The sequence below is a fragment of the Phalaenopsis equestris genome, unplaced genomic scaffold (assembly GCF_001263595.1).
Source record: "Phalaenopsis equestris unplaced genomic scaffold, ASM126359v1 Scaffold000002, whole genome shotgun sequence".
Taxonomy (NCBI): domain Eukaryota; kingdom Viridiplantae; phylum Streptophyta; class Magnoliopsida; order Asparagales; family Orchidaceae; genus Phalaenopsis; species Phalaenopsis equestris.
In genome coordinates, this window is record NW_018164444.1 from 30,569,311 (window position 1) to 30,582,890 (window position 13,580).

At 35.4% G+C, this 13,580-nt stretch overlaps 1 protein-coding gene across 1 annotated transcript in view; it reads left to right on the forward strand.

Moving 5' to 3' along the window:
• The window catches only part of LOC110037068, a gene marked incomplete at its 3' end in the record, with an annotated part of 66,557 nt that extends 53,471 nt beyond the window's left edge, over positions 1 to 13,086 (forward strand). Inside the window, 1 exon segment of the mRNA XM_020741646.1 lies at positions 12,979 to 13,086. Within this exon segment, the coding sequence (XP_020597305.1) occupies positions 12,979 to 13,086 (108 nt within the window).
• Between the last annotated feature and the right edge of the window lie 494 nt (positions 13,087 to 13,580).

Sequence of the window (13,580 nt, forward strand, 5' to 3'; positions counted from 1 at the left end):
CCAATTGCCAGGAGGATTTGAGTGTAAGACAAACTCAAATCCCGGAGCATTGGGTTTCAGTTTTGGTCAAGTTAAGGTAAAAATTTCATGAATCACAATCTAGTGCACCCTCATGCCTAGTGTCCTAGTTATCTCATAAACTGGGGTCAGATGTCTGACTTCTTTGGATCATTTGAAAATTAGGATGATAAACTCTCTCTCAAGGTGTGCTCCTAAGACTTAGGAAGCCTACACTTTAGTTTAAACTTGTGTTTGGGCCTGAAGTGGTTCTAAAGTGTCTAACCTCAGTTAAGTGTCCTTTCAACTAACCCTCAATCATCTTTAGATTAAGCTTAGCTCATCATCAGACTCCTAAAACCTAAAGGGTAAACCTATAATTTTGACAAAAGAGTTGTGAGGTGTGCTTCAAACCTAGTTAGGGTAGTTGGATTTAAGTTGATTCAAATCTTAAGAGACCTAAATGCAAGTCTAATGACTTTTTAATCCATGTCCCTAATTGTTATCTAAACCCTCACTTTCTTCCAACCCTTAAATATTCTTACAATTTACAATTTCATCTTTCATATGCAAAAATGAACGGTAGATGGTTCGTTATTCTATCCCCTTTAGGTTTTATCACCTCGAAGATCCAAATCTTATTTTTAATTTTTTCTCATTTTCTCTTTCTAAGACTGTGAATCATTTCTGAATATAATTAAATCGGAAATTCTCATTTTTAACTTAACCGTTAAAAAAGAGAAAACAAAACGAACGAACAAGGAGATCGATCCATTTTTTTTAAAACCAAGCTAAATCAGTGAAGCTTAAAATAAAATCATGAATGTATCGGTCTAAAACGTTTAAATTTGTTTAAAAGAAAAGTGATTGGATCAATCCCGAGAAGGATATCCTTTCCAAGTGGCACTTTTATGGATTTCCAAACCCAACATAAATTCAATTTATGTCAAACTCAAAATGAAGCTTCAAGAGCCTTTTACATTTCATAAAATATAGGAGAACAATCCATAGAGAGCATCCTTCTATACTTTCAAAAAAAAAATCATGGCATTATCAAAGCCCTTCAACTTCAACTTTAATCAAAAGCTCCTTCCATTATTATATCTCACAATTGTGAAATTGTCCATATAAATGTTCGTAATCAAAGCAATAGAAAATGATAATTACCAATCCAATTTATCCCACTAAAAGGTCATGAATTAAAATTCACAGGTAAGACAACAAAAATCACAACCAACCCCTCAAAATCGAGTTCACGGGTAGGGCAACATGAAGGAGAGCCATGGGTAAGGTAGTCTGAAAGGGAGCTCACATATAGAACTAGGGAGAAGAGCAAAACAACCACTCAATCCACCCCAAATTAACTCACAAACAAGCTCACATGTAAAACCAGGGGGGGAGCAAAAACAACCACCAAACTATTTTCTCAACAAAGCCAACCGAGCCCAGCACATGGGGCAAATCGAAACCAACAAGAAGGAGCAAATTAGTAAAATATTTCAGCAAACATAAAGCACTAAAAGGAGCCCAAACCGAGCTCAAGAAAAGAGCCAACCGAGCCCAGCACAAGGGGCAAACCGAAACCAGCAAGAAGGAGCAAATCAGTAAAATATTTCAGCCAACATAAAACACTAAAAGGACCCAAACCGAGCTCAAGAAAAGAGCCAACCGAGCCCAACACAAGGGGCAAACCAAGGCCTAAGGAATAATCCCAACAGTAAAACATTTCAGCCCTCATAAATCGCCAAAAGGAGCCCAAACCGAGCCCAATAACATGGCCAATCGAGCATACCAAATAAGTTAAGTAAAATGCAATTTCCAACATGTATTTTAGCAAGGGGCAGCAATAGAGGATCATGAAATGAGCCTCAAACATGTCTTTTCCAATTCTCAAAACAATTTTCAGCATATATTTCATCAAGGAACAGCAGGAGAAACAATATATGAGCTCCACATACATTTTCCAGCTCATAAATATAATTTCCTGTATGTATTTTGATGAGGGGCAGCAATAGGGAATGAAAATATAAGCCCAAACATAATTTTTTTTAACATATAAAACAATTTCAACATGTATTCCAACAACCAGGGGAATAAAGGAAGCAAGATAAGCCCCAATTGTAACTTTTCAACACACAAAACGGATTCAGCATGTGTTCCAGCAACGGGGGCAGCCAAAAGAAGCAAAGGTAAGCCCCTAATATAATTTCCAGCATTTTAAAAAAAACTCAGCACATGTTCCAACGACGGGAGCAACAAATGAAGCAAAGATAGACCCCAAACATGCCTTATTTTCACTTAATCTAACATGTATTCATGCTTAAATTTCAAGCTAAACAAAGTTATGCTTTCTCTATTACATGCCAACCGAAATAGTGCAATATAGAGGATATGAAGAAGAATACATTTTCCTTTTTGTAAACTTAAAGCAAAGAAAGAGTGAAGTAAGCTTGAGAAAATCACTCCAATAGTGACCCACGAAAATTCCTCACGATTTCCAGCTTACGGCACGACAAATTCGAGTCTCCAGGATCTTCGAACAGCAAAGGAATAAAACTTCCTTTCCAACAGGGAAAACATAAAAGAAATCACCCTAATCGAATGAAGAATAGAGGTAGAAAAACACCAGAATCTCCTTAAAAATCTCTCAAGAACTCTCTCAAAATTTTCAACAATTCTCAAGCCACAGAAGATGAGAAGAAAAGGTAAGAATGAAATTAGAAGAGATTTTAGCAGCACCTCCCCACTCTCAGAAATTTCGGCCAGCCCCAAAACTCTTCCTCAAGTGAGGTTTTTATAGCAAAAGAGGGAGGAGGAAGATTGCCATCCCTCACCTAGGCGGTGAGCCGAGCCAAGAGAGGCGACAAACCTCGCGTGAGGAGAGGACGACAGAGGCGAAGCTTTGTCGCAGAGGAGCGTGGCACAACGTGGAAACTTTTGCCAGAGAACGGAGCACAGGGGGTTTACGACGAGGGGACCTCGAGCCAGCGCATCACGCGAGGAGAACCAGACTCGGCTAGGGCACGCGACCGAGAGAGGGAGAGGCAGACGATTTCGCGAATGGGAGAGGGAGGATGAGTTAGGGATTTAAGAATTAGACATTTAAGGTATTTTTAAAAAGAAAATAAGGGTTATATATATATATATACATATATATCAAATTTCATGTGATTTAGTCATGCGCGGTGCCCAAGCAAAATGAGTGTCCTCTTTAGGTAATTTCGACATTTCAGACGCACCGACGTGATCTGTTTTGCCATCAGAAGTCGTTTTGACAAATTTATCGATTTGCGTGCCAATTTTCTCGTGCCGAAAATATGGCAATATGAGTGTCTCTTCCTACCAAAATTGGTGTCCCGGACGCGTTGGCGCAGTCCAATTTGTCGTCGGAGGTCATCCGGAGAAGTTCGCATTTTTATCCGTCTTCTGGGTTTAATTGAAGTCCGATTTCATGTAATTTTGTAAATTTTGTGCATTTGGTGTGTGTATGTGACGAAAAAGTCGTGACGATGTTTTCCTAAGGCTTGGAGTCCTATTAAGAACTTTTCCCTTGAGTATTCACAAAATAGCCCATAACCTCTCGTTCATAAGACCCTTGTGCCATAAATGTTAGACATCAAAGAAAAATAGGAAGTGGTTATAATTTCTAAAAGGGCGGGTCCCAATTCTAGTTTTCTAAGATGATCAATAGGAACTTCTAAAGCTAGATTCTAAGACCTTAAGGAAAAAAAAATGACCTAAAAAATGAGGTCAACAAGTCTATTGGTTTCCCCTACCAATAACATAAGAGAGTGAACTTCTCTTGGCATGCACATACAAGTATTGATATATGCACTATTTTGATTTCTTTATTCGATGCATATATTATATTCTTATAAGATACTTTATATCTACCTGGCAATAAATAAATGCAGCTCTACTAGAATCGAAAAGTTATGTAATAATCAAATAACTTCATAGGAAATTTTTGTGCAAATGTTTATGTAGAGCTGTTCACATGCACATTTCCTTCCTAATAATATGAAGACATTACTGGAGTCTAAGTTTTAATGATATAGAGCATATATATGAAAGAATTTAAATTAAGAATATAATCAGAAATAAGAAACATTACTATAATGTTGAAACATATTTACCTTGATTTTATCTTATGAAATAATTTTTGAATCCTCTTAATCTTTTGGAATCAACTGCTTTTCGATCTTAATTGCTATCATAAATTGATATGATCTAATTCAATATTTAAATAAAATTTAGTCTAAATTAATTAATTCAAAAAGTTAACTTCATTTTCCTTTTTATTTCACAGTTATGCACACCTCCATCTCAAAATATTCCTTTTTCAGTGCTTCGAGATTTTTAATTAGCATAAAATTTATATTAGCACTTTAACATAATTTCAATTTAATATATAAAAATCTAATTTAAACATCCCTGTCTATACTTCCTTCTTTATGCTGCTTCAACTTCTTCTTTCTCTTCTTAAAATCAATAATTTCAATGTTTGTATCTCACAATCAATTGATCTTAACTCTTGATTTTTGTCATAATATGATCTCATTTTAATACATAACACGCATAGTTAAATAAGCTAATTTAAAACTTTAAATTAAACCCTTGCCTCCTTCACTGCCGCCAAATCTAGATTTTTCAATACAATATCCTTCCACTTCCATATCTTGTTTTAAATTAGCAACAACAACGACGACAACAACAAAGCCTTAATCCCACTACGTGGGGTCGGCTACATGAATCCTTTTTCTCCATTGCGTCCTATTTAATATCATATTTTCATTTAGTTCTAGTAAATTAAGATCATTTTTAATACTGCACAATGATCAAAAGGATTCATGTCATTATTTTTTTTTCGACAAGTTTTACGCTGACTATCGACTACCTAATACAATTCTCTACTTTTCACATCCGGGCTTGAGACCGACAACGATAATGTTATATTAATTCTGGTTGACAGTGATACAAACCAATCTTTGAATTTTTTCATGAACTCCTCTGAATGTACCAAATGAGTAGGTCAACCACCAAACTTCTCTTGTACTGCCACCATTTCTCAACTTCCTCTTCAAAGACATAAGAAGGGTAACTCTCATCTCTTGTAGACATATCGTACTCTCTATAAACTTTCACACTCATCAGGTAGTTTTCAGCTTACACTAGCCCTCCAACTTCTAAAAAACAACGGCGGTCTAATATCTTAAAAAAATTTTAAGTACATATTCATCTGTTGTTTCCTACTGTTACTAGCTTGGGACTGAGAATTTATATTAAGTTATGCTGCATCATTCATTATTTCAGAAAAAATATTAGTATCAACTGTGATATTCAGGGGCATATCAGCTACTACTTTTTTATGTCTGATTTCTTTCTCTTGACTATCCATAGTTCTAAAAGAAAAATAAAGCAGTCTAACTAGACTTTATTAAAATTTCAAAGTATACTATTTATAACATATTTTAATCATTCTAATGGCTCTTTTTAATCAAAATAAAAACCTACTTTAACTATTATACCACTAGAGGTGTAAACGAGCCGAATACGAGTGAGCCCAGACTCGGCTCCTGTTCGGCTTGTTTATATTTTGAGCTCAAAAAGTGTCTTCGTGTTTGACTCGTTTGCTTAGTGAGCCGAATAGAAGCTGTTCACGAATAAAGAGTCGTTTTGACAACCCTAATCACGTAGTCATAAGATGTTAAGGGTTGGGGCTAGATTTAAAAATTATTGTTTATATTAAAACATCATTTGAATCTAATTTAATAATGTGTATTCTATTTTTTTAATTAGTACTTTTAATTGATTATAAATCTTTGTAGCCTTGTAGTCAATTAAATTTTATTAAAACACTACTCATCAATTATATGTAGAACTTTTCGATCTTAATTTTCACATCCGCCTCAAGGGAAACATGTAAACATAACCTAACACACACACGGTTGTTACATACCTCGTCGGCACAATTGTTCATAGAACTTTTTGACTATTATCTGAGATGAAACTGTGTCTACTCACCCCTGGCGGATACTCCTGTCGGTATAGCAGTTAGTGTTTTAAATTTCTTAATTGTCCTAGGTAGTAAGTGAATATCTAAGTGCATGGGTATATTGACGTTTTCTGTCAGTACCATAAGAGTCTTTGCATGTCATACAAACATTCATATATACGCAATTTTCTTTTCATTCTTCCATGCATATCTTATTTTCTCAATAAATATTGTTTATTTATCTATCAATGAATAAATGCAACTCTACTATAATCTAAATGTTTTGTAATAATGTAAAAATTTTATAGGAAACTTTTTGTGCAATTGTTTATAACATGCACACTTATTGTCTAATAATATGAAGACATTACTTGTAATCTAAGTTTCAATGGTATGAAACCTAAATATAAAAAAATTTAAAATCAAGAATATAATCGAAAATAAGAAATATTACTGTAATGTAGAAACATAATTACTCATCTTAATTTCATCTTATGAAATGATTCTTGAAACTTCTTAATCTTTTGGAATCAACTCTCTTTGGTCTTAATTGCTATTATAAATTAATATGATCTAATATCATTATTTCAATAAAATTTAATCTTAATTATATAATTTAGAACTTTAACTTCATTTCATTTACCTTATACTTTTGCTTTCGCAGTTATCCACTCGATCTTAAATTCAATATTTTTTCCAATGCTTCCTAAGTTTTAATTAGCATAAAATTTATATTAACACTTTAATATAATTTCAATTTAATGTATAAAATTCTAATTTAAATTACCCTACTTACCTATACATTTTTTCTCCTACTTGAAATCAATAATTCCAATGTCCGTATCTCACAATTCAATAATTTTATCTCTTGATTTGTTAAATAACTTAATTCAAAACTTAAAATTAAACTTGTACCTCCACTGTCCTTAAAGCTCGATTTTCAATCCAATATTCGTTCCACTTCTGTTCATTGTTTTAATTTAACAAAAACATAAATTAATACTATTATCAATTACCTTAATTTAACTTATTAAATGATAATATCACCCAAACTTTTAGCTCACTTAATCTTTTCATTTATTTCACAAACACTGATTACGATCTCTCGCAATTGTTTGTCCAAATAATCACTAATATTAGTTGCTAAACATTAATAAAACTTAATAACATTTAATTAATTTAATAAAATAATTTATATAAATAATACTAAAAACCCTACTTATCTTACTCTCTATCCGTCCTCCCTTCCACAAGCGGGTTGCGTGAGCTCCTTCCTCGCAAGCTAGGATTGCTTGATTTCCCTGGCATTTTTCTTTTCGTCTTTCACACATGAAGGAAACTCTTCTTGGCTCTTCCCTTTACATGCACGCAAAACCCACTTTTGCGACGCACAGTTTGATTGCTCGCAGTTCTATCTTTTTGATGTTCGATTAGGATTTGGCTTCTGCCACTGCATTCCTTTTTAATTTCTTTCTTCTCTGTCCCTCTTTCTTGTCTCTGTTTTATGCTCTCGTCTGGTTTTTCTTGCTTTGAAGGGAGCGTCTGCCCCTAAAATATAACTATCGAAACAGTTCATCCTAAACGCTCTCCCGATTAAGAAATTATTATTATTATTATTTTACAGTTATTACAAAAAGTTGGTTGCATTGAGTTATACAATTTTAGATTCAACTAGGTAGATTGAAATTTGAATCTCTCTCTATTTAATATTTTTTAAAGTTATTTTTATGAATTTATATGCCCCTAAATAAAAAATCAAAGACAATTCTTATCATTTTGATGGTCCAACATGGGGATAATTTTCATTGATAAGTGATCAGGAGTTGCATTAACAAATCACTTGATTGATTCTAATATAGATTAGATGATCTAGTTCACAGTTGGATTCAAATTCAATTCCATGCTCAATTTCAAGTTAGATTAAGTCTTATTAACATGATTTATTGTCAGGGAAAATTCATATTCAATAACTATAGATGGAGAATCATATTACAATTGCAAAATGTAAATTCTTTTTAACATGCCTTCTAAATGATAGTCAAATTCATTCGCAAATTATTCTTATATTGTGGCAGACATAAGAAGTGGTGATGTTTTTTTTTTTTGGGAAATATTAATTTCAGGAGTGGTAGTTATAACAAAATTATATACATAAACATTCAACGATTTGATTAAAGCCTCATATAATCATTTTTATAAATTGTACCTTAATTCATCTCTAATGTCTCACTTAAAACTTTTAATGAAACATGTGATGGTAACAAAATATTGATGAGTAACATGATGTTTTGTAAAAGACTCAAAAACTTGGCATAATATTCAAATGCATTGGAATATCTTTGTTTACAATCTATAAAATGTTTATTCAATCTATACCTATTTTGTTTTAATGATATGATGCGGGGGGCTATGGACTATTGACCGGTCCTCAAAGGGTGGGGGGTTGCTGCTCCCTTTCCCTTCTCCATCCTTCCCCTCTTTCCTTCTTAGCACCTTTCTAATATAATTCTTTCTAAATCAGAATTTCTAAATATTTTTTTCCTCTTTCCTAAATTCTAAGATCTAATTTTATTCGTCTTTCTTATTTTGAAGACCCTTCCTAAAATTTAAAATACGATTTTAATCTCCTTTCTTATTTTAAAGTTTTTCTTAAAATATGAAATCTGATTTTTTTTCTCTTTCTTATTTTAATTATTGCCTAAAATAAAGTCCTAGCCTCATTATAAATGAATGATGATGTGCTTAGAGTGAAGTGTCTTATCTTTGATATTTGAAATCAAGTTTTAGCCTTGGTATTTTTTCCTTCAAGGGTTGTATCCGATGTTGAGGTAGTGTTCCGATTGTCCCTCGTTCGAGGTGGTGATTGTCTCCATGGGTCTGGGTGGTGCTCCGGCTATAGCTCGATGCTAGTGAGATATTTGTCTATCCTTCCACACTTCTTGTTGTTGTCCACCTGTTTTCCAGCTCTACAACAGACCACCACACCTCTTCCCGAACAACCGCTGGCTGCTGTCCTCCAACTTGCTGCCAACCTTCTCCAAGCAAGGCCACAACTCCCCATACACCGTCCTAACACTCAGTCGCCCTTTCTGAATAACCCAATCCTGTTGTCCAGCTGCCTAGAATTCCTCCCAGCACTCAGCTGACTCACTTCCAGTAGTCTATCTTGTTGTCTAGGCCTTTCCCATTGTTGCCAGTGCTTCCCCGCTCGATGTCCACCCTCCAAATGTGTTGATGAGCCTTCCCCGCTACTGCCCCACCATCCAGCCACCCAACAAACCTTCCCACCATTTTGACCTGCTTTCTCCCGCATTCACTCTTGTTGTCCTCAAGCCTCCAGATCCATTGGGCCAACCTCCACCGCCCTTAGGATACACTTTCGAGGTGTTGGTTTGTGTTATTGTGTTTGTTTGTCATTTATTTCTTGTTCTGAAGAGTCGTTGTAACCTATTTCAAATTCAATAATAATATTTGTGTTTCTTTTGTGGTTTGAGCTTTCTCCTATGATATTATTTTGTATCAGAGCGAGTCTAGCCCTAGTTTCAACCTAGGGTTTTCTAGCATCCGCCCCTAACCAATCCACCACAATAATTTTTTTTCCTTCGTTTATTTTTTTTCTCTTCTTTGTTTGTTCATTTTTTTTTCTTTCCTTTCATAGATCCTAAACCGTCGATCATGCTGCCAAGGAGAAATATGTCCAAGCCTAGCCAGGAAGAGATACCGCGATCGTGATCTGGAAGGTCGAAGGGAAGAACGAAAAAATATGAAGATGAAGCGAGAAACACAACACTAGTTCCTACCAACTTTTACCGTCAAAAGTGACAACTATCCAATAAAACCATTCCGCAAGTTTGTCGTATCCAAAAGTTGTTGCAAGTTCCACGGATTTGGACATGTTGAAGTAGAATGCACAACTAGAGGAGTGATCTACTTCACTGAGCAGGGCATTATCGAAAAGTTGGGTATAGACACCACAGACACTGGAAAGCAGTTCGAACGAGAATTTTCTTTCGATGTTGTCTTCCCCCGTTGAACCCCCTTGTTCGTAGATACATCCAATGTTTTTCGTCATTGTGATCGAAAGAAACATGCGACTTTTGATCAGATTGTTGTCCCTGCTCTCCTAGAAGATGGAGAACCTTTTGTTGAAATCATGCTAAACAGAAAATGTCATAATTTAAAAATTCAGTGGATGATCTTAGTAACGACCAACTGGTCACATCGCATGTAGCTACACTTCTAACCCTTGCCCCTTTGTTCCATATGAAAAGATGAAAGGCAATATGAAGATGTCGGTTCTCCAAAACTTCAACAATCTGAGGTAAGACCCGGAAGATAATAAGAAGTACACATCATTCAAACTCTTGCAAATTCTCAGTCTCGTTGATGTCGAACTTGTCATAGATGAGAAGCGTATGAGATATTTTCTTATTCGAAATTTGGCTTGGTAAAATCTATGTGGTGATGTACCTCCGGCTCAGATTATGTCAAATCACAACAGATTGATAGGGAGATTAATTTTTGATTTTTCATCAATCCAAAAATTTCTTATTTCTTCAAATTTCAATTTCTGCTATGATGCACTTCTTGGTGTTGCTTATGCGAAACGTATTTTTGTTGAAGAACTTGGTGCAAAAGAAAGCTCTCTGTTAAAATGCACTCCTAAGTAAGACCTCGGTGGGGACCATCCTGACACTAACCTGACTTATGCCAAGCAATTAGTTGTACGAATGGGATTGAGCAATTCAGAACCACAAGATGAGCCCCTTGAGTTTGGTGCAGCTAGAGATTGTTGGCTGATCGTAGCATGATACTTGGTAAAATGTTCTTTATGACTTCGTCTGATTCTATTGCCATCATCGTTGTTAATGTTGTTTAGTCCATTCCTTACTTTTCTTCTTGGTTGATTGGTGTTGCCAGGAGCATGTCAACCTCTGTAGTGCTTGATGTTGTAGCAAATATTCCTTACTTTTTTGAGGTGTCAACTGGATGGAAATTCTTTGAGAACTTGATGGATGTTGGACTTTGTTCAGTTTGTGGTGAAGAAAGCTTTGTGATAAGTTCAGATCATATTCATGAGAAGGATGAGATTTGGGCAGTCTTAGAATGGCTTTCTCTTTTTGCCTACAAAAAACGAGGACAACCTCAATGGGGGAAAACTAGTGACAGTAGAAGACATAGTTCGCCAAAATTGGGCTACTTATGATCACCAGTGGGATTTGGGGTGGATGATAATGATACAGAAGCTTGGAAGCTCCCCTAAACATGAGAGACTGACACAGAGGCTATGGAGGACTGACTGGTCCTCAAAGGGAGGGGTGTTTCCTTTCTCTCCCCTTCCCCTTCCCTTTTTTCCTTATTAGCACCTTCCTAATACAAGTTTTTCTAAATCAGCAATTCTGAATTTTTTTTTCTTATTCCTTAATTCTCAATTCTGATTTAATACTTTTTTTCTTATTTTAAAAACCTTTTATAAACTCTAAAATCTGATTTTATTCTTCTTTCTTTTTTTAAAAAGCCTTTCATAAAATCTGAAATCTGATTTTATTCTTTCTTATTTTAAGTGTTTCCTATGAAATAAAGTCCTAGCCTAATTATAAATAGATGATGATGTGCTTAGAGTGAGGGATTTTATTTTTGATATTTGGAATCAGGTTTTAACTTTGATATTTTTCAGTTCGAGGGTTTTATCCGACGTTGAGGTAGTGCTTTGGTTGTCCCTGGTCCGAGGCGTTGATTGTCTCCACGGGTTCGGGATGTGCTTCGACTGTAGCTCGACCCGACGAGATATTTATTTATCCCTCCACCCTTCTTGCTACTGTCCGCCCGCTTCCCAGCCCTACAGCAAGCCACCACACCTCTTCTTCAACAACTGCCGGCTGCTTTCGTCCCTTCAACTTGTTGCCAGCCTTCTCCCGACAAGGCCGCAGCTCCCCATACTCCATCCCAACACGCAGCCGCCCTTCCTGTACAACCCAACCTTGCTTTCTACCTGCCCATAATTCCTCTCAGCTTGCTGTCCAGGCCTTTCCCATCTCTGCCAGGACTTCCCCGTTCATTGTCCAACCTCGAAAGTGCTGACAACCTTCCCAGTTGTTGCCCCACCTTCCCAGCTTGCTAACCCACCTTCCAACATACCTCCCAGCTGTCCAACAAACCTTCCCGCCACCTTAACCTGTTGCCTCCCTCCTCCAGTTCACCTTCCAACCCTTGCTGACCCCTCTCCCACATTCACACTTGTTGTGCCCTCTCCCACATTCACACTTGCAGTCCCCAAGCCTCCGGATCCACTAGACCAAAATCCACTGCCCTTGGGATACACTTTTGAGGTGTTGTCTTGCGTCTTTATATTTGTTTGTCGTTTATTTCATGTTTTGACGAGTCGTTGTAACTGATTTAAAATTTAGTAATAATATTTGTGTTTCTTTTGTGGTTTGGGCTTCCTTCTCCGGTTTCATGATATATATTTCTTTTGAAACTTGTATGTTAAGGCAACCCTTGGAAGCAACCCATGGAAGTTTGGTGTCATTTACAGCATTCTGCAACATTCAATTTACGATATAATCTTGATCCTCATAATGGTGATGATGCACTTGTCTATAGCTATAACCTGCTCGATCGTGTTTAAAGTGAATCATTTATTGATTTTTTTATACTCATTTAATATCTGATTTTTAGTTAACTTGGTGTTTCATTCATAAGCTTTAATACCAAATTGATGCTAGCCACTCATAGGTTTTGGATTCCTAATATAACTAACATTAATAATTTTATAAAGAAACTATGATCATCCCCTCATAAAGGCAAAGTAATTAAACGAATGACAATCTGTGGGATATTCTTAAAAGACATAGAAGGCTGCATCTTCTAAATTTGTTATTTTATTTTTTTTGAAACATCAGAGAGGATAGGTTGACAATTTTCTTTGCGCGTGTTTTTTTTCCTTATTGCACAATCATCGTTTGATTTTCACAAATACCATATAGGGATAAAGGTATTTCTTTTGGCCATTGATCAGCGATTGAATAAGCTTGAGTCTCCAAATAATGAAGAAGTTGAAAATGCTCTAGAAGCAGTGGGCCTCATTGGATCTTGTAAGTTTGTTTACAGAGATGAACATTTGTGTTGATTTTTGATAAATTTGTGTTTTTCATTCTGATATTATTTTACTTTCAACTTACAATCACACTTCATCTGCTTGTGAAAATATGGCCTGTAACTTATCTTTCCTGAGATTTATTATTGCCTTCTCTTCTTTATATAACAATGCACCTAATGTTTTAAAGATGTATATTTTGACTATCAATCAAAGCGTGTCCCACACTATAATCTACTGGCATCCAACTAATTTCATAATTAATGTTTTTTTTTCTTTTTCTTTTTCTTTTTTTTTGATTTTGTATTTTGATGCTATGGTAGAATCCTTTTTTTTGTTGAATTAAAGGATTTCAATTTTTTAAATTTTTGCTTATGTTCTTTAAAAATACTTTATTTGCGTTTCAAGGCAGGCTAATCAAAATGATTTATGAATATATAGGTCAACTTATTTGAGATAAAATATTATATCTAGCTTTTAAGCGATTGTGCT